This window comes from Mus musculus, chromosome X, assembly GCF_000001635.26.
Source record: "Mus musculus strain C57BL/6J chromosome X, GRCm38.p6 C57BL/6J".
Lineage (NCBI taxonomy): Eukaryota > Metazoa > Chordata > Mammalia > Rodentia > Muridae > Mus > Mus musculus.
In genome coordinates this window covers 56367340-56386620 of record NC_000086.7, presented here as the reverse complement: position 1 = coordinate 56386620, position 19281 = coordinate 56367340, and the positions used below count along the sequence as shown (strand labels likewise).

Genomic DNA, 19281 nt, shown 5'->3' with positions numbered 1-19281 from the left:
AGATGAAAGTTCATTCAAATGGTTGCAGTTTTCTTGCTTTTTTAAAATATTTTTTATTAGATATTTTCTTTATTTACATTTCAAATGTTATCCCCTTTCCTAGTTTCCCCTCCGAAAATTCCCTATCCCCTCCCCCTACTCCCCAACCCACCCACTCCCACTCCTGGCCCTGGCATTCCCCTATACTGGGGCATAGAGCCTTCATAGGACCTAGGGCCTCTCCTCCCATTGATGACCGACTAGGCCATCATCTGCTACATATACAGCTAGAGACATGTGTACTCTTTGGTTAGTGGTTTAGTCCCAGGGAGCTCTGGGGGTAATGGATGGTTCATATTGTTGTTCCTCCTATGGGGCTTCAGTCCCCTTCAGCTCCTGGGGTACTTTCTCTAGCTCCTTCATTGGGGACCTTGTGCTCTGTCCAATGGATGGCTGTAAGCCTCCACTTCTGTATTTGTCAGGCACTGGTAAAGCCTCGGGAGACAGCCATATCAGGCTCCTGTCAACAGGCTCTTGTTGGCATCTGCCTAGTGTCTGGGTTTGGTGGTTGTTTATAGGATGGATCCCCCCAAGTTGGGCAGTCTCTGGATGGTCATTCCTTCAGTCTCTGCTCCACACTTTGTCTCTGTAAACACCCATGGAAGGAGTTACAGAGACAAAGTTCGGAGCAGAGACTGTATAGTTTTCTTTCTTGCTCGCACAAAGCAGCTACCTTCATGGAGTTCATTGCAACAGGATTAGCTCCTCGTAGCCACAAGGCTCACCCTGCACAGCAGGATCCCAGGCATCCAGACCCAAGCCCACACTGGGGGTGAGGCGAGGCTCGGATTTTAGGTATAGGCACAGCAGATCCTGCACTCCCACCACCCGCCACTAGGACTTCTGCACCCAGGTAACTGTGTGGGAGTGGGGGTGGGGGACTGCACAGGCCTTCTGCTACAGCAGCTTGTAATAAAGGAGAGTGATCTCTACTCCTGTTTGTGTTGCTGACTCAAATCCCACAGCACATAATTTTCAGTGAACTTGTTTCCGTGGAATACTGTTAGGTTCATATTGAGCCACAAGCGAGATGCAGTAGAGTACAGTTTGGCAAAGCTTGTTGTGAGTCCCACGGCAAGAAAAGGTGCAGGGGACTCATGCTTTCCAAAGCAGAGTTTGAGTGCAACCTTGTCAGGTCGGCTTCTCTTATGGCTTCATGGTTCTGTGCACTTCTCAGGTACCTGCCTTCTCTGAAGGGTCTGTGCCAGCTAAGCCCACTCTGCCTTTCTGTTTTGCATTTGTTTCTGTTTTAGTTTTGCCTACTTTGTCACCTTCTCTTTCCCCTTTGTTAACCCTCTCATTTGCCAGGCTTCCACAGCAAAGCGGGTTCCTTGCTGTTTCTGGATCTCTGTTCCTATCACCAGAGTCTCTAGGTGTTAGCGTTTTGCTGCTGCTGCTGTCACCACTGCCGCTGTCTTGAAATGAAGCCAGTGACAGCCAGTCTCGTGGCTCCTAGCAGTCTGTGCTCTTCAGGATACAGCTTGAGTCCCACGTTGCCAGCCGAGTGCATATGCCTGGTGCCTCAACCTGGTGAGCGCCTGACTGCTCTGCGGACCGGCCTGTTCTTTTTACAATCAATTTCATCAGCGGTAGGTGCCCATGCCCCTGGCCTGTTCTCATGGGCTGCGTGCTCAGTTTGTGACACAGGCCTGAATCTGCCAGGACATACTTTCTGTCCTCAGGGTCTCACAGCTCAACTCTCTGTTTTTTCCATTTTGGTCCACACCAGCTCTGAGTCAAGTGTTTCTCTACTAATACAAAGCCAAGTGTTCCTCTACTAATGCAAAATGTGTTTTTCTCTACTTACACAATCTGTTAAAGTTACCTAAGATTTTTGTTCCTATCCTATCTTGATTAATAAGGCTTTTTGCTACTGCCATTAAATTATGGTGTGCTCTATTCAGATATGACCAATCAATATAGCTCTCAAGCTTGTCAGAAGTCTGCTAATATTAATCCAAGCTTATGAGAGACAGAATCTCCCAAAGCCTAACAGTTTACCCTACAAGATCTCAGAAGCTATGGACACAACTGCAGGAAACAGCCTGAGTCGTGCTATGAAAAGCACTGAAAAGTACCACTGTGGCCATCCTGCCCAGGCTTGATCAACACTGGACAGACAGAGAGCCAAATGCCTCAAATTGTTTGAGTCAAGACATTTCTCATTTCACATGTTATCTGATCCACAGAGAAAAAAGGGACTCTTCCTTTAAAAAAAAAAAAAGCTCTCCATCTTCTGGGCTTGAAAGCTAGACAGACTCCGCCCAAGTTTCCATGGAGACCACAGAGACCACAGGGAACTGTTAGCTAGTGGACTATAGATGAACTCTGTCTGTCATTTTTAATTGATATATGACTGCTAGATTATAGTTTATTCTTCCCCAGATTTCTGACTACATGGACTGCTAGGAAACAGACCTAGCTCCTTACCATAAGGTATAATTATTCATTAAATAAATTTGTTAACTAGCTAAGACTGACCGATTACTCATAGACTAAGTTTTCAGAGATGTAATGTCACTTACCTAAACTCAGTTTCCACTGACTAGTTCAGATGGAAACTTTCACAGATGTAATCTGTTACTTCCTTACCTAAACTCAGTATTCATCAACTAAATGCTTCACATTTCCTCTTCTTGCTATGCCACTGTCTTAACATTATTCGAGTTCTTATACATTTCCCTAACCCTAATAACACATTCTACTATATGATCCATCTGTATAATCACAGATTCTTCTTCCTTCTGCTCCAGGAAAGGCTCATCTTAAAGGCTGTTCATGTGGTTAACTCATGCTGTTATCTTTTTTGTAAACTTAAAAGCTACAGGAAACCCATTTCAGATCTACCTCTCATGGACCAGATAGACTCCATCCAGATAAGTACATCTGCTAATCAATGACCCATAGTTCACACTTACTACCTATTTCAGAGGGTGGTAATTCTCTGGATTTCAAATGTACATCTAAAGAAAAAAAGATTTCTTTCTCCCAAACGTACTTAATCTTATTCTCTGCCTAGTATATGTATATGTATATATATATATACATATATATATATATGAGTTTCAGCATCTTGTCAAGTCCAGGCACTTACTACATCCAGGGTAGCTCCAGAGAAGCAACCTCCAGATGCTCCAATCTCCTCTCACCAACACAGATACTTCTACTAGACTTCTTCCTTCTGATCTATCCACAGACAGTTCCATAGACCCTGGACAGCAAGGAAACAGCCAGTTCTGCTAAGACTGGACCAACATCTGCATACCCATTTTCTTAGGTTTCCCAGAGACATGTTGCCCCAAAGTCAGCAGGAAGTAAAGATGACAATGACAACACTATTCCTGCTCCACCATTGCTTCTTCCTATTTTTTCTTTTTTAATTAAATAAAAATGGGGGGGGGATGTTAGCATTTTAATGTAAGTTTAAGCTCCGCCCCACAGCCAGGTATACCTAACTCATTACAAAAGGGGCTGCTTGCCCCCTTCTCTCTCTCTTGCTCTTGCCTTCCTGCTACCTCTCTCTCCCCATTCCCTTCTTCCCTCTCTTCATGTGCTCATGGCCAGCCTCTGTAGGGCTGTGGGATGCGCACAGACAGCCTGGTCTCCAGTCGAGCATAGGTCTTGAACCCCGGGAGACTCAATGGGTGGTGATTTCCTCCTACATGGGACAGAAAGTGTTCGATCTTGTCTCCTGGACCCCTGGCTCCTGTTGAAGTTACTGCCCCCACAGTCCCCGCAGGAGAGGTGTGTGACTGTCAGTCACGAAGGCTCCTGGCATTCTGGCTAGACTCCACCCCCACAGTTACCTGACTATAGTCAGGCATGTTTCTCTCCACAGTTACCTTATAGCCCAGCCCACTATAAAAGGGGCTGCTTGGCCCCTCGTTGCTCTTTTTAAGTTCTCACCTTTCTTACTCTCATCTCTAGCTCTCCTTCTCTCTCTCCCTTCCCACCCCCTCTCTCCACGTGGCCATGGCCAGCCTCTCTCCCTCTTTCTACCTTCTCTCTTTCCCCCTGCCTTTCCACAATAAAGTCCTAAAACCATAAACTGTCTCTGCTCATCAAGGCCTGCAGTGCTTGAACGATGATGGATAGGCTTTCCCCTAACGAGCCACATCTAACCTCCCTCCAGAAGGCCTTTCTGTGCTCCAGACACTGACTCTCAAGGACTCTCACCCACGTGGGAACCACACAGCGCCTCCCTTTCCCCCCTGCCCTCTCCTCCCTTCGGCCCAGAGCTGACTGAGCCGCCCCTGGGGCCCCCATTCTGTTCTCAGCTCTTTCGCGGTGTCCAGTGGTGTCTGGGATGCCAGGGGCTGAGAACTTGGTACCTAGGACTGCCCCTTGTCCATCCTCCGACGAGCTGGGGTTTACCCTGGGCTGTGTGGAAAGTGTGCAGCAGTCCTTATATGTCTGCCCGCCCAGGGCACCGGAACTCTGGCGGGATGCGGGTTTTCCCCCACTCCCTCTTTCCCCCATGCCCACTGCCTCGCAGACCTCTATTCATCTACTTATCTACCTCCCCCTTGCTCCCTCTGCCTTTCTCTGCCTCTGCTACCCTCTTAACTCCCCTCCCCATGCCTTGAATAAATTCTATTCTATACTACACCATCCCATCGTGTGGCTGGTCCATTAGGGGGAAGGGATGCCTCAGCATGGACCCAAGGAGACACCCCTTTTCCCATACCTGACTACACAAGCAGAAAACACATCCCTCCTCTCTTTATCTTCTTATAAACGCCACCAGGTCCCTCCAAATCCATCCAAATAATATTGATGTTCAGCGCTGTCCCACACTGAATTTTTCTTTGTCTTTTTTGATTCTGAGCCAAGAAGAAACTGGTAAGTTCTGCTTGCTTCTAATCTGCTCTTTTGGCTCCATCTAAAGCCCTTTTGTGTGAGTATTTACTTGCTGTTTTTGTAACTCTTCTTTGTCTTCCTCTTGGGTCTCTTGTTCTTACTGCTAAAGTGCTTGAGAAAGACTTGAGTAAGTCTTTCATTAAGATTTAATGACTAGTAAATTCCTAAGCCTTTATATTTGTCAGATGTCCATCTCAAAGCCAAGCATACAGCCTAGGTTAACAGAAAGTTTCTCTTGGGGACTGAGTCTTGATGGCTAGTCCATTTCAAGCCATGGTTTGGACATGAGAATTAACTTTTGTGAGTCACATACAAGTGGGCAAGTCAAGATATCCTGAGGGCTGGTGAGATGGCTCAGTGGGTAAGAGCACCCGACTGACTGCTCTTCCAAAGGTCCGGAGTTCAAATCCCAGCAACCACATGGTGGCTCACAACCATCTGTAACGAGATCTGACGCCCTCTTCTGGTGTGTCTGAAGACAGCTACAGTGTACTTATATATAATAAATAAATAAATCTTAAAAAAAAAAGACAATCCACTGGTGCCTCAGACCAGTTGCAGCCTCCCAGCCACCACCCTCCCTCCCCAGGGTGCCTCTTCATTTCTGGCTGGCTTTCCTGGCCTCCTAGGCCTTCTTTCACTCTTAACTGCCAAGGACCGGAAGCCATTTATCACTCTCTGTCTGCTGTTTCTGATTCCAGAGTGGTTTTCCTGGTTCTCTTACGGGATCAGCTAGAGTTCCTAAGTGATGACATGCATTCTCACCATGTGTCAGACAGAGGGTGGAGGATGGAATGAGCTAGACTTGTCTATTGAACAACTTCAAGCTGACACCCTGGTTTGAAATTAGTTCCCATTTATTAATGATGGAAAAGAACACCCCATTTCCTCTTTTTAAAAACATACTGCTTGAAAAATATTAAAAAAAGAACATTACTGCTTGTGTCGGGCAGTAGTGGCACATCCCAGCATTGGGAGGCAGAGGCAGGTGGATCTCTGAGTTTGAGGCCAGCCTACCTGGTCTACAGCGTGAGTTCCAGGACAACCAGAGCTATACAGAAAAACTCTGTCTCGAAAAACCAACAAAAAAAAAAAAAAGAAAAAAGAGAGAAAGAAATATGAATACATATTGCCATTATATGTATTCAAAAGAATCCAAAGTAAATGCTCAAAATAAGTCATTTTAATGCATCAAACTAAAAAATTTAGAAACCCTTTGCAAGTCTTACAAGAAGGGAAGGATCAGGCTCTCTGTCCACAGAGACTAGGAGACCAGATTTAACTTTGGCCACGAATAGTGAGGAGATAGTTTTAGGAAAGTCATGAGTTCAATTTACTATTCTGTTGGTATAAGAAAGAGAGAGACCTACACCTAGCCTAAGGCACTGAAAGGCTTTCGCATTCTTTACTTTTTCTTTTTGTCTTTTTTTGGTATTTTCAGATAGGGTTTCTCTGTGTATCCCTGGCTGTCCTGGAACTCACTCTGTAGATCAAGCTGGCCTCAAATTCAAGAGATCTCTCTGCCTCTGCCTCCCCAGTGCTAGGGGGAATACAGGTGTGAGTCTTTAAAATATATTGTGACCCAGAATTATCACTCTTTTCTCATAAATGACTTTCATCCCTAGCTGAGTCAACGAAAGGAAGTTAGTATCCCAATAGTGGGAGTAAACCAAAGCCATGCCTATCCTGGCCTCTCATCCACACTGAAAAGCATAGATTTATTTACAAACTGGCCATGAATATACCACATGTTTATCCTCGATGACAGTTGTCCTTTCGTCATCTATAAAATTGTCTAATAACAAGTAAACAAAAATCATACCCCCTCCAAAAAACAAACAAACAAAACAAAGAAAGAAAGAAAGGAAGGAAGGAAGAAAAAAAGAAAAGAAGAAAAGAAAACCAAAACCAAAAAGCTGTGAATAGCAACGGAGGGAAAAACACCTAGAAGCATCTAACACCTTCATACAAGCGGCCAGAGCAGCTCTGGATGCAGACACTAAATAATACGGAAGGATAACAAGTGGGAGGAATGAGGTGCAGGATTAAGCACAGCTCAGTTTCACATTCTGTCCCCGCCACACCCCATTCATTCAAGCTTCAGAGGCTTGGACTATGCACTCTGGGGGTGCACAGTAGGACAGAGCGAGAAAAAACTTTGCTCTTCATCCTTCTCACTTGCTGTTTACCCCAGCACTGCCTGATTGCAGCCAACTCATTATCCCCTGACTCAGTCACTTAGATTAGAAGATTCTGAAGGTGATAAGGAGAGATGATGTCCCATCTCTGATGTCCCATCTCCGCGTGGCCCCAGCTGCTCCCCATAGGGAATTTCGTTTGGAGTAGGCCTGTTCCTCAAGGCCCAGGCTTTCTTTTCTGAGTCCTGGACGCCAGCCACACAGAGAGGTAGGTCATTTCAGCTTTGCTATTCCAGCATTTTCCAACCCACTTTTCAATTCCTACACAGGAACAAGGGGTCAGGAAATGTGCTTCTGCTTCATGACCTATTTTAGACCCCCGCCACCTTTTTGAACGCAGGACAACACTTGGGTGTGAAAGGAACTGTGCTGAAATTTAGAATGCTAAGAGTGTGGCAAGATTCCCCTGGGTGTCAGCTCCCATCACGTGGTTCCTTTTACTCCTGCTGCCCCATGACCTGATGACAAATGTCAAAGTACTTGAAGGTTAATTAATGAATCAATACAAGTTGTGCTGTGGTAAGCTTGGCTCAGGCTTTCCTGGACATCCCTACCACCACTGCAGCTCCAAGCAGCCTTCCTCCTCTGTAGCCCTAGGTGGCCTTCTTCCATTATCATGTCAGGGGGCTCTGGGTTGGGTATTCCACTTCATGGTTTGCTGGGCCACATGATCTGAGAGTGCTAGAACCATCAGCACCCTAAGGAGGTAATGGGGAGGAAGAGAGCAGAGCTCAGGGGATCGGGTCTATGCATCTGGCGGAAGCTACATGGACTCACATGCAGCAGTATTAGGAGTCCTCTCTGTCCTTGTGGTTCTCTGACCCCTTGGGAGCTCTTGCAGGTACACAGTGAGTGTAACCTGAGTCCCTCCACTCAGGCTGTACCCCCTCAGCTGGAGCAGTGCATGATGGACTCTTCTCCATATGCTCAAGGGTCTCCCTTCTGGCCTCTTCCACCAGCCTTGAGTTCCCCCTTCCAGCCTATAGCTTCCTCCCTATCCTGACCTACCCTTGAGCTCCACTCCCTCGATCCTCTCCCACTTTCTTTTTATTTGGGGGTAATGTTTTGAGACAGGGTTTCTCTGTGTAGGCTCGGCTACCCAGGAACTTGCTCTGTAGTCTAGCTTGGCCTTGAAAAGAAATCTGCCTGCTTCTGCCTCCCAAGTGCTGGGACTAAAGGTATGAGCCACCACCTCCTGGCATCCCCAACTTAATCTCATCGAGTTTTTTGATTGCTTGCCAACTACCCTCTCACCTGAACCTTAGCAGTTCCTGGTTTCTCTGGGGCAGCCCAAGGCAGTATACTTTGAGTGGGCAAATGCCAGATCCTAAGGCTCAGAGAAAGCAGGCATATCTTTTCAGAAGTCTCTGGGCTGCAAAGCAGCTTCTGCAGAAGACCAGTTACATTTCCTTTTGCCCTCAAAGTTCAACTTCAGTTAATCATTTTTTTAAACATTAGTCTCTAGAAGCAAAGAGAAGATCTATACTTCTTGATCAATTAGAACATTCTGGGCCTAGCTCCAATGTTACCCATTTGGCCCATGGGGGTGGAGGGAGCAGAGGGTGGTCCTGTCAAGGGTGATCTGGAAGGAGGTTCTGAAGGAGTTTCCCTGCTCAGCTCTGGACTTCCCTCTTGGCTTGGAGCTTGCTGTCCTATGCTCCACCCACTTCCCCACCCAGGATAAGGTATGGCACCCAACAGAAACAGGAGGCAGCCAGGATGTGTTCGGTGTACAGATTTTCTTTTACCTTTGGGAGACAACATGTGACAACTTCAAAAACCACATCTCTGACCGGACAGCGCTGGCCATGCAGAGTCCCATCGCACATGGAAATGTAAACATGAGGATGTCAGGTCATCCAGGTTAAGTCTGAATTTGTTGAAGCTCCTCTGCCTGCCTGCAGTACAGACTGCAAATAAAGTGCACCATGATATCATACAGCGAGGGCACTACGGAAGACCAAAAGTAGCCGAGGGGATGGGAAAGCAGAATCTCACAGACTAATCAGGGCCAGAATGGGACATGAACTCACTGGTGAGTCCTAGCTCTGCCCTGTCCTGGCTGACACCACTGGCCCCAAAGTCTACCTAATATCAGTGTCTCTGATCTCACACCATAGCCCATGCCTGAGCATGGCCAGGGATGGGCTTCCCTGTAGTGTGAGGTCTAAGAGGAAGGGGCCTCGGACCTCACACTCATTTCTCCCAGTAGGCCATGTGATCCTTCCTGTACTTGGAACACAGGGGATTCTCAGGAGCTTCTCTCCCTACCCAATGGATCCACCCCCATCACACACATTTACATACAAGCCCATGCGCACACACATTCCACTATACATACGTGGACTACTAGTGAAACTTGGGAGAAGGAAGCCATCAGTCCTGCCCTATGGTGAGTAGCAGAGGCCATGTGGCAGCCACCTTTCAGCTTGTGCCCTTTGGGGGAGACAAACTGAGATCTTCATCTGGGTCCCTGACTCGGAGTGGGCAGTTGGGCCACTCTGTCCCTGGGGCTGGCTGGCATGCTGAAGGTTTCCATATCAGGGATGGAGTGCATAGACCTTGAGATACCAGTGCCAGAGGAGCTGGGGGACTGTGGGATAAGAAGTAAAAGTATCCCTTGAGCTGTCCTTGGTCATTTAGAGATCACAACTTCTAGCCTACAGAGGGCCTCCTGGACAGGCTGTCCCCAGCTTATCTGGATGAGGTTTCCCATGTGATGCCAGGGACAGGCCTGCAAGCCTGGGAACAGAGAAACAGGGCCTTAGCATGGGTCTCAGCCCACATCTCCTCAACCTTCCAGTGACATCATGACCCTATAAACCACAATGCCATCCTCACTGCAGTCTCCTAGCACACAAGTGCTCAGGAGCCCTCGGTCAAGCACCAGTCAAGTTGGGGGGGGGGGTTGGTTCTGGTAGGGGACTACACATTTTAGAAAATTCTTGAGTCTTCCCCTCTGTTTATGAAATCAACTGTTCACCTGTCTTCCAGACCACCCCAAGGAAATGCAGATGCCTAGCTCGTCTATCTCACGCCCCCTCTTTCTCCCTAGGTCCCTTGCTAGCTCTCCACTCCCTCCCAACCCCAATGTCCTGCCAGGTCATGAAGAAACTGCAGAAAGGGTGGAGGAATGCCGGTCCAGGGCAGGCTGAGCTCTCTTCTCTGTGTAACAAGGGCAAACCCCAGGCACTTCCTTGAGCCCCATGGAGTTCATGAGGTGGGAGAACACATCTCCCTCACAGTGTTGCCAGGAGATATCAGTGTCCAAGTGTCCACCCTTTTCTGTGGAGGGACCAGGTGACCTGAGCCACCTCACCCCTCTGGGCTCACCAGAAAGGCCCTTCTTCTCCTTCTTCTTCTTCTTCTTCTTCTCCTTCTAGGCAGGCTCTTCACTCAGCTGCTAGCCGTGCTGCTACAGAATCAATGGCACCTCTAGGATTCGAGTTGAAATGTTCAGTGAAGGGCTGAGCCATCACCCAGAAGACCAATGCCTGAAAAAGAAAGAGAGACTTCAGAGTTGGCCTCCTGTGCATTCCCCTTCTCTACCCTATTCGGAGAGCAGCTGCCTGCTTCCAGAGTCCTTCCCACTTCTCCACACCCTGTGGCACACAGCAGACATGCCACTCATGGCTGGTAGATGGGCTTCTGGGTCTCCAGTGTGTCACTGCAGGTCCTTCAGGGAGCCTGGGCAGCCTGGAAAGGGTGGGAGAAGCAGCTTGTGGGGGAAGAGATGGCTAGAGCCAAGTATTTCCTGTTCTTCCCTGTCTGCAGATGCAGAGCCTCAGTAAGGTCCTCAGACCGGGTTAGGGGAATAAGTGGCTGAGTCCAGTCCCCTGCCCCATCCCCAACAGTGCTCCAGGCAATTTGGGAAGGGCTGTGCACAGCTGCAGAGAGTATCCTTGGGCCTCCCTGCCAAGAAGGAGACAGCCTTCGGATTGGCTCAAAAAGATCTGTTCATTTTATCTGCTCACCTGACTTAGGTAGAGATGGATGGATAATCTTTACTGTCTAGGGCCTTCCTGAGACCTCACTGGCCCAGTCCTCTCCCATTTAGGGTTCAGGTGACATCTCAGGAGTCCTCTGCATAAAAAGGGGTTGGATGCCTGGAAAGTGGGGGCGGGGGCGGGGGGTTCTCTGACAGTGTGCTGGTGATGAGCTGACTCTCCAAGATGCCCCTCGCCCCATCATGAATCACTCTACCAGGCAGCCGGTGTGCCCCGCTGCATTCTCTCTTTCCATAAACCAGTCTGGGTATTTACATGCAGTGGCCACATACCCCCCCCCCCCACCATTCCAACCTGTGGTCGCCTACCTTTAGGCACAGAGCCTGGTAAATCAAGTCCTGTGGTAGTAGCATGCTCTCTTTTGGGCTCTCCCGCTTTTGGCCAATGGGGAGGCAACAGGTTTGCCAGACTCTGGTGATTCTCTGGATGCAGAGGAAAAGGACTGGGCTGTGAAGGTTTTTGCGGTATGGGATGTGGTTCCTCAGGCCCTTCGCAGAGACCTAAAATGGAGGGGCCCGGGCCGTGCCGCCTGCGCCCCCCGCCGCAGTCTGGAGGCACTGTGCGCCCCGCTGTCCTTCCTGCGGCCGCCAGGATGGCGCGGAAGGCGCGGATGGCCCTCTCCTCCGTGGCGGAGGGCGTTTGCTCACTCGATCCGCACCTGCAGGCGGACGTTGAGCATCACTGAGGCCACCATGTAGAAGTAGGGGAAGTTCACGCGCAGGCGCCAGGCTAGGTCGAAGAAGGTGAGTAGCGTGCGCGTGAGCCCCTTGCAGAACGCACCGTAGGAGCTGCGTGTCGCCGCCCAACGCGACAGTCGCACTGCCAGGCCAGACAGGGCCGCCGCCGCAGCAGCAGCAGAGAGGGCCGCAGTCACCGCCATTGGCCTGGCTCACCGCTCACCTGCTGCAGAGCCAGCTCAATGCGCTGCGCCACGCCACCCCACTCTGTCCGCAACCCCGCCCAAGGGCTCCGGGTCCGTGCAGCCTTCAATGCTCCACCCCCAGCACCGCCGCCTTTGTAGCTCTCCGCCCTCTCTCCAGACCTGCCGCTGCTCAGCTCCGCCCCCTCAATGCAGGCTGGAGGCAGAAGTCCTTCTGCTAGTTCCGCAGGTATCATTAACTCATACAGGGTCCAGCTGCTGCACAATGGCTGTAGGGCTAGGGCCAGACTTGCTTCACCGGATTGACACAATCCCATGGATAGGAACCCTCTCTCCACGAAGTCCCAAACCTTCCAAGTGTTTGTCCCACCTGTTCATCGTATTCTTTCTTCCTAGTGTGTACAAAGACTGAGTGGCCTAGAAGGTGTGTTCCTAGGATTCACTGGGGAAATCGGCTAAGCAAGGGTGTGGGGGAGTTAAGGGCTAGCTCTTGGGAACTATTGATATTTCGATAGGAAACTATACCCAGAAATTCTCTCCTATGCACGCTAACACCCTCCACTGTCTCCCCAGGAAGCCAGGTCAAAGGACTCATTGCACCTTTCTTTATTCTCTCTCTCTCTCTACCCCTTTCTCTTTCCTTAACATCTCAATTATTTATGTATGTTTATTTTCTTACGGTCCTTTTTGTTGGCGTAATTTTACATAGTTATACAGTGTGACAATTAAATCCATGTATACAATGCATAAAGATCAAATCATAGTAATTAACCTCTCACCTTATTATTTCTCTGTGTTTGGAGCCTTCTCTCTTCTAGTTCTATTTAAAAACACAATAGGTTGTTATAATCTATAGCCACTGATTTGTCCTCTAGGAACCTAGAACTTAGTCCTCATACCTAATTGTATCACACTGTCTGTAATCCAGATTTCTAGTTCTCTTTCCTGTCTTCTTAGTCTGCTGTAACTCTCTTCTTTTTGAATAACCATTTAAAAAAATAGCCAGATTGAGTCATTACCTAAGACATTCCTTCAATTTCTTTTCTTTTCTTTTCTTTTTTTTTTTTGTTTGGATTGGATTTTCTTTATTTACATTTCAAATGTTTTCCCCTTTCCAGGTCTTTCCTTCAGAAACCCCCTATCCCATCCCCTCTCCCCCTGCCTCTGTGAGGATCCTCCCGCCCTGGCATTCCCTTACACTGGGGCATGGAACCCCCTCAGGCCCAAGGGCCTCTCCAACTAATGTCCAACAAGGCCATCCTCTGCCACATATGTGGCCAGCGCTATGGGTGGCTCAATGTGTACTCTTAGTGTACTAAAATGTCCCACACAGTGCCATCAACTCAATGGCGCATGCATTTTGTTGCTTTTCTGTTGGATTTGCTGGTCGCTCTTTCATGTTAACATCTGATCTTTCTATCAACAGGGTCCACCGAATCCAATCCAAAGCCAGGTCATCTCCAGAGATGCAGGGAACTGTTCGGTCATCTCTGCAAAAGTGAGGGCAAAACAGCCAAGGTTCCACATTGCAGCGCGATGCTTACGTTCAGTAGGTTAGGCAGAGTAAGTGCATTTGTGTCTTAGGATGTCTTCAACTTACAATAGATATACAATAGATATAACAACTAGATATAAGGAGTGTAAATCAAAGATATTGATATGGAGTAGAGTGACCCCTCCATCCTCATTTTTAGTTTATAGCACATCTTTAGTTATGCTTGAGGCTGTGCATATCCATATAATTTTAGAATCAACAATCAATTTTGTCTGTGAGTACAAAAAGGCATTGCTGGAAATTGTGTTAAATAAATAGACCAATTTGGGGGAGAAACTGACATCATTTCTATGCTGATTGTACTAAGCCATGAACAGAATCTGTCTTTGTTCATCAAGATGGTTTTTTATTTCTTTTATTGGCATTGAAATCCTTTATATCATTTATACATTTGTTAAAGGTACTCTAAAATACTAATTTTCTTTGAAGCCATTATAAATGATTTTGGACTTTTGATCTCAGTTTCCATATGCTTGCTCATTATTAGTATATAGAAATGTATTATGTGTGTATGTATATGTGTACACATGTCTATGTATTCCTGTGTGGTTACATAGGCATATTCATGCATGCTTATATGTAGAGGCAAGAGGACAAACCAAGGAAGACTATCCTCTTTGTTTTTTGGATAGTCTCTTAAGGGTCAGAGGCCCTCCAAGTGGATCAGAAGGCCAGAGAGCCCCAGGGATCTGCCTGTCTTTGCCTCCCCAAGGTCTGGGATTAAAAACATATGCCACTACCCAGTGTAATGGCACATGCCTTTGGTCCTCAGCACTCTGCAGACAAGGACAGGCAGACCTCTGCACGTTTCTGGCCAGCCTGGTCTACATAACAAATCCCAGGCTGGCGTGGTGGCACATGCCTTTGATCCCAGCACTGGGGAGACAGGCAAGTGGATTTCTGAGTTCGAGGCCAGCCTGGTCTACAAAGTGAGTTCCAGGACAGCCAGAGATATACAGAGAAACCCTGTCTCGAAAAAAAAAAAAGTCCCAGGCCAGTCATGCCGTCATGCCTACCTATATGCTTCACATACAGTTGAGGCTATCTACAACAAAACCTCCAACAAGCCAAAAGCAAGCAAACAAGCAAGCAAACCCCCTCCTTGTTCCTCCATGCCTGACATTTTACATGTGTTCTGGAGATGTGACTCAGGTCCTCTCCCTTTGTGCTTTACTTTCAGAGCCATCCTCCTACCCTTGAAATAGAAATTTTGGCGTGTTCATCTTGTGTCCTCAGCACTGGGAAACTTTGTAACTAGTATATCCCATCATGTACGAATTAGGGCAGTTCTTTTTGTCCTTTCTAATCTTTATATCCATTCCTTGTCTCATTGCAGTGGCTAGAACTCACAGTGTTAGGCAGAGTTAGCTTCCCCAATGGATGTGTAGCAACAAATGCATTTCCTAAGTCACTGATGCTGAATATCTTTAGAATTATTATTATAATAAACTTTCATATATCTAACTTTTTGATTCAGCGTCTCAATCTGTACCAGAAACTCATTATGTAGCCTAGTCTTACCTTACTTTTGTGTTACTATGTTAAGTGAACAGTGTCTCATGTCAAACACACACAAGATATTTGAGTGTACATACACGCATCCTTGCAGGTGTACATGCTTGCTGTATATGTGTGTGTGTGTGTGTGTGTGTGTGTGTGTGTGTGTGTGTGTGCTTGTACTTGCAGAGGCTGGAAGAACTTGTCAGGACCTCAGCACTAGAACTACTTACAGGTGTTGTCTAGACACCTGGATTGTTATGTGGTCTTGGGATGTGAACTCCGTTTTTCATTATTGACATCTTCATAATTGCACATCAAGTGCTTTTAACTGCTAAGCCAGCTAGCTCTCCAGTCCCTAGTGAAACAATTCTTTTTTTTTTCAAGTAGTATTTGCATGTGAAGTACAACCTAACCTCAAGTGTTTCAACTCATTACAATTCCAGACTTTTCAATCTACAACACTAGATTGGGATATTAGTACCTAGGCACGAAAATATAAAACACCCAAAGATACATGAATTGGTGTCATGGTTGTAGTTAAAAAAAAACAAAACAAAAACAAAACCTTCAGCTGGTCGTGGTGGTTCATGCCTTTTGTCTCAGCACTCAAGAGGCAGAGGGAGGCAGAGCTACTTGAGTTGTGAGTTCAAGGCCAATGATCTACAAAGCAAGTTCCAGGACAACCAAGGCCACACAGAAAAAAACTGTCAAATACACCTCCCCAGAAAAACAATTCAAACAAGCCATACATTTAAAAGAAATAAGCAGAAAAAGTAGGTACATGGTAGTGCATGCTTATAATCCCAGAATTTAGGAGGCTGGGTCAGAACAAAGTCCAGCCTGACCTACATACTGAGTTCAAGTCCAGTCTGGACCACATAGTAACACCTGAGATTTAGACTGCTAAATAAGACAGTTGCTAAGTTCTTCAAGGTTAGTTCCTTTTGAACATTAGAAAATCTACCCTTGGGGTACAGATTCAGTTAACTGAAATATAAATGTTTTGGTATATTGTCCTTCCTGTTATATTGGCACCTTTATTATAAAATTTCCTTCAAATAACCCTATTGAGATAAAGTTTTCTATTGGGTGACCTCCAAGTTTGGTCCAACATAAGTCAGCTTATAAGTGGGGGTCTTTCAAGAAGCTACTGAACGGATCAAATAAAAATTGACTATGAGACTTAAGCTTTATATAAGTTTCCCCTCCACTTGGCAACTTTGGAGACTGCTGGGCTAATGTTTACATCCTGAATGTGGGCTGTTACTTCCTCAGACTATGCCAGAAATAGAGAGTGGGAGATAGAACAAAGACGAGTATAAACGCCATAACAATTGCCTGTTTTCTGAGATTCTCCCATTCACTTCTTGAGAAATGTAAGACTTTGAGTTATTTTTATGGTCCTAAAAATGATGGTTTCAATGATTAGCAAATATCAAAAATCTTATTGATATTTTGGAGAAGAGAAATCTTTGTGCTTTTACTCTGTCATTTTTAAAAAAGTTTTATTTTGTTTATATGAGTACACTGTAGCTGTTTCCAGACACACCAGAAGGGGGCATCAGATACCTATACAGATGTTTGTGAGCTACCATGTAGTTGCATTATTATTTTGGTTTTTCGAGACAGGGTTTCTCTGAATAGCCCTGGCTGTCCTGGAACTCACTTTGTAGAGCAGAGTGAATTTTATTTTTTAAAGATTTATTTTATTTATATGAGTACACTGTAGCTGTCTTCAGACACACAAGAAGAGGGTGTCAGATCTCATTACAGATGGTTGTGAGCCACCATGTGGTTGCTGGGATTTGAACTCATGACCTCTGGAAGAGCAGTCAGTGCTCTTAACCACTGAGCCATCTCACTAGCTCTACTCTGCCATTTTTTATCTTGTCATATTTTGATGAAAAATGGACACTTTAAATAATACTGTAGCAACTTTAGACATCAATCCCTCTTGGACATACTGTTCTTGTTGCTTATTTGTTGAATTAATTGGCTAGACTAAACTGGCGGGTTTTCCAGTGCTTATCCTGGTGATTATAATCAATGTCTTAACTTAGAACTACTGAGTTTAATTTGTATCGTAATTTCAGCAGTATAGTAATTTTTTTTTTTTTTTACTTTATGGCTACCTGAGAGTCTGTAATGTGTCCTCTTCATAATGCTGGAATGACAAGGGTAAGACTTAGTTGGGATCCAAGTTTCTACTAAGTGTGTAAAGCTGCAATGTCTCTTATGACCTCCTCTCAGAACACAGCATCCTATCAGATGCTTTTCCTTTTGTAGCCATCTCAAACATGCCCAAATTCAAAGACAAGGGATAGAAACCTTGTCTGTGGATGGAAACGTAGCAAATAAGTTGCAGAAATGCTTTGTACCTGTCACAACAGGTTAAGAACTCAAGCTGTCAGGTGGTGGTGACTCACACCTTTTATCCCCCAGCACTTGGGAGGCAGTGGCAGGTGGCAACTCTGTGAGTTTGAGGCCAACCTAGTCTACAGAGTGAGTTCCAGGACAGCCAGGGCTACTTAACTGTCTCCAAAAACCAACCAACCAACCAACCAACCAACCAACCAACCAAAAAAGAGATCAAGCCTTAGAGCCTTTGCCAAGGCATTTGTTTGATAAACATAGAACTTCTTAATACTAATCACAATATTTGTTTGTTTCATGTGTTGGGATGGGGGATTCCTGACATGGGGCGGGGGGGGTCCACTATCCTTTCTTCTTCCCCTGGTGTGTGTGTCTGTATGTCTCTCTGTGTGTGTATGTGTGTGTGTGTCTCTCTCTCTGTGTCTGTGTATATATGTGTGTATGTCTCTGTGTGTCTGTGTATATATCTGTGTGTCTGTGTGTATATCTGTGAGTGTGTATGTGTTTGCCTATGTGTGTGCCTCTCTCTCTGTGTATATGTGTGTGTGTGCCTTTGGGTGTCTGTGTGTGTTTGTGTATCTCTGTGTATCTCTGTGTAGCTCTATGAGTGTGTGTTTATGTGTGTGTCTGTTTGTGTATCTCTGTGTATCTCTGTGTATCTCTATGAGTGTGTGTTTATGTGTGTGTCTGTGTGTGTGCACTTGTATGTCTGTGTGTATGTTTCTGTGTGTCTGCATGTGTGTCTGTGTGTGTATGCATGTTTGTGTGTTTCTGTGTGCCTGTGTATGCCTGTGTGTGTCTGTGTATCTATGTGTGTGTGTTTGTGTATCTCTGTGTATTATGTGTCTGTGTTTGTGTGTATATCTGTGTGTCTGTGTGTGTGCCTGTGTATGTCTCTGTGTATGCCTGTGTGTGTCTGTGTATCTATGTGTGTGTGTGTGTTTGTGTATCTCTGTGTATGTGTCTGTTTGTGTGTATATCTGTGTGTCTCTGTGTGTGCCTGTGTGTCTCTGTATATCTATGTGTGTGTGTTTGTGTATCTCTGTGTATGTGTCTGTGTTTGTGTGTCTGTTTGTATCTGTGTGTGCCTGTGTGTGTCTATGTGTGTGCCTATGTGTGTGCCTGTGTACATGTATCTGTGTGCCTGTGTGTCTATGTCTGTGTGTCTGTATATCTGTGTGTCTGCCTGTATGTCTGTGTGACTATGTATGTATGTCCATGTAAATAGCATTTTAGGATGAGAGACTCCAACTTTCCCAGGATGAGCTGTGTCTGGAGGCAATGCAAACGTTTCCTTTCAGTCCAGATCAAGATGAAGGGCCTTGATTTCTTCTCCTTTTACAATTGCATAGGAAGGGAATCTAAGGGGGAATATATAGATAAAAATATGTAGCATGTATTTTTAAAATATGAGTAAATAGGTTTCTCTTATATTGCTGAGTGGAGAAGGAAGCGTAGCCCCTCACAGAAATGGGAGTGGCTAAGTACCTTCAACTGGGGACTGAGAAAACAGATTATCAAGGCTGCAAAATTGAACTCCCTTCCCATCCCAATACACGGATGTTACAGATGACTATGGATGGCGATGGGCAGGAGGCAAAGGACTGCGACTTGTACAGTTTCCTGGAAGAGCCCAGCACTGGCACCCTTCAGACTGCTATGGGGACTGCAGTGCAAGGGGGCAGTATGCTGCACTCCTGCCACCTTTAGTGAGCCGCCAGGGGCCTGGTCTCACTATTGTAGTCCTTGGATGAACAAACTTGGCATGCAAGGAAGCAAGCCCTGCTGATTCAGGAGGAAAGAGCTGTGGGAAACCTTAAAGGGACTCCTGTGCGTTCTGTCTGCTCTCAGGAGAGGCAAGGATCGGAT

The 19281-nt window shown here is 46.3% G+C and overlaps 1 protein-coding gene across 1 annotated transcript; it reads right to left on the bottom strand.

Annotated features, from left to right (window-relative positions):
• Nucleotides 1-8150: 8150 nt before the first annotated feature.
• Smim10l2a (small integral membrane protein 10 like 2A) lies at nucleotides 8151-12104 on the bottom strand. Its single transcript, NM_183030.2, has 2 exons — nucleotides 11413-12104; nucleotides 8151-10591 (listed from the first exon to the last, which is right to left on the bottom strand). Exon 1 carries the CDS (start codon nucleotides 11982-11984, stop codon nucleotides 11748-11750), a length of 237 nt encoding a protein of 78 aa, NP_898851.1. The 5' UTR covers nucleotides 11985-12104; the 3' UTR covers nucleotides 8151-10591; nucleotides 11413-11747.
• Between the last annotated feature and the right edge of the window lie 7177 nt (nucleotides 12105-19281).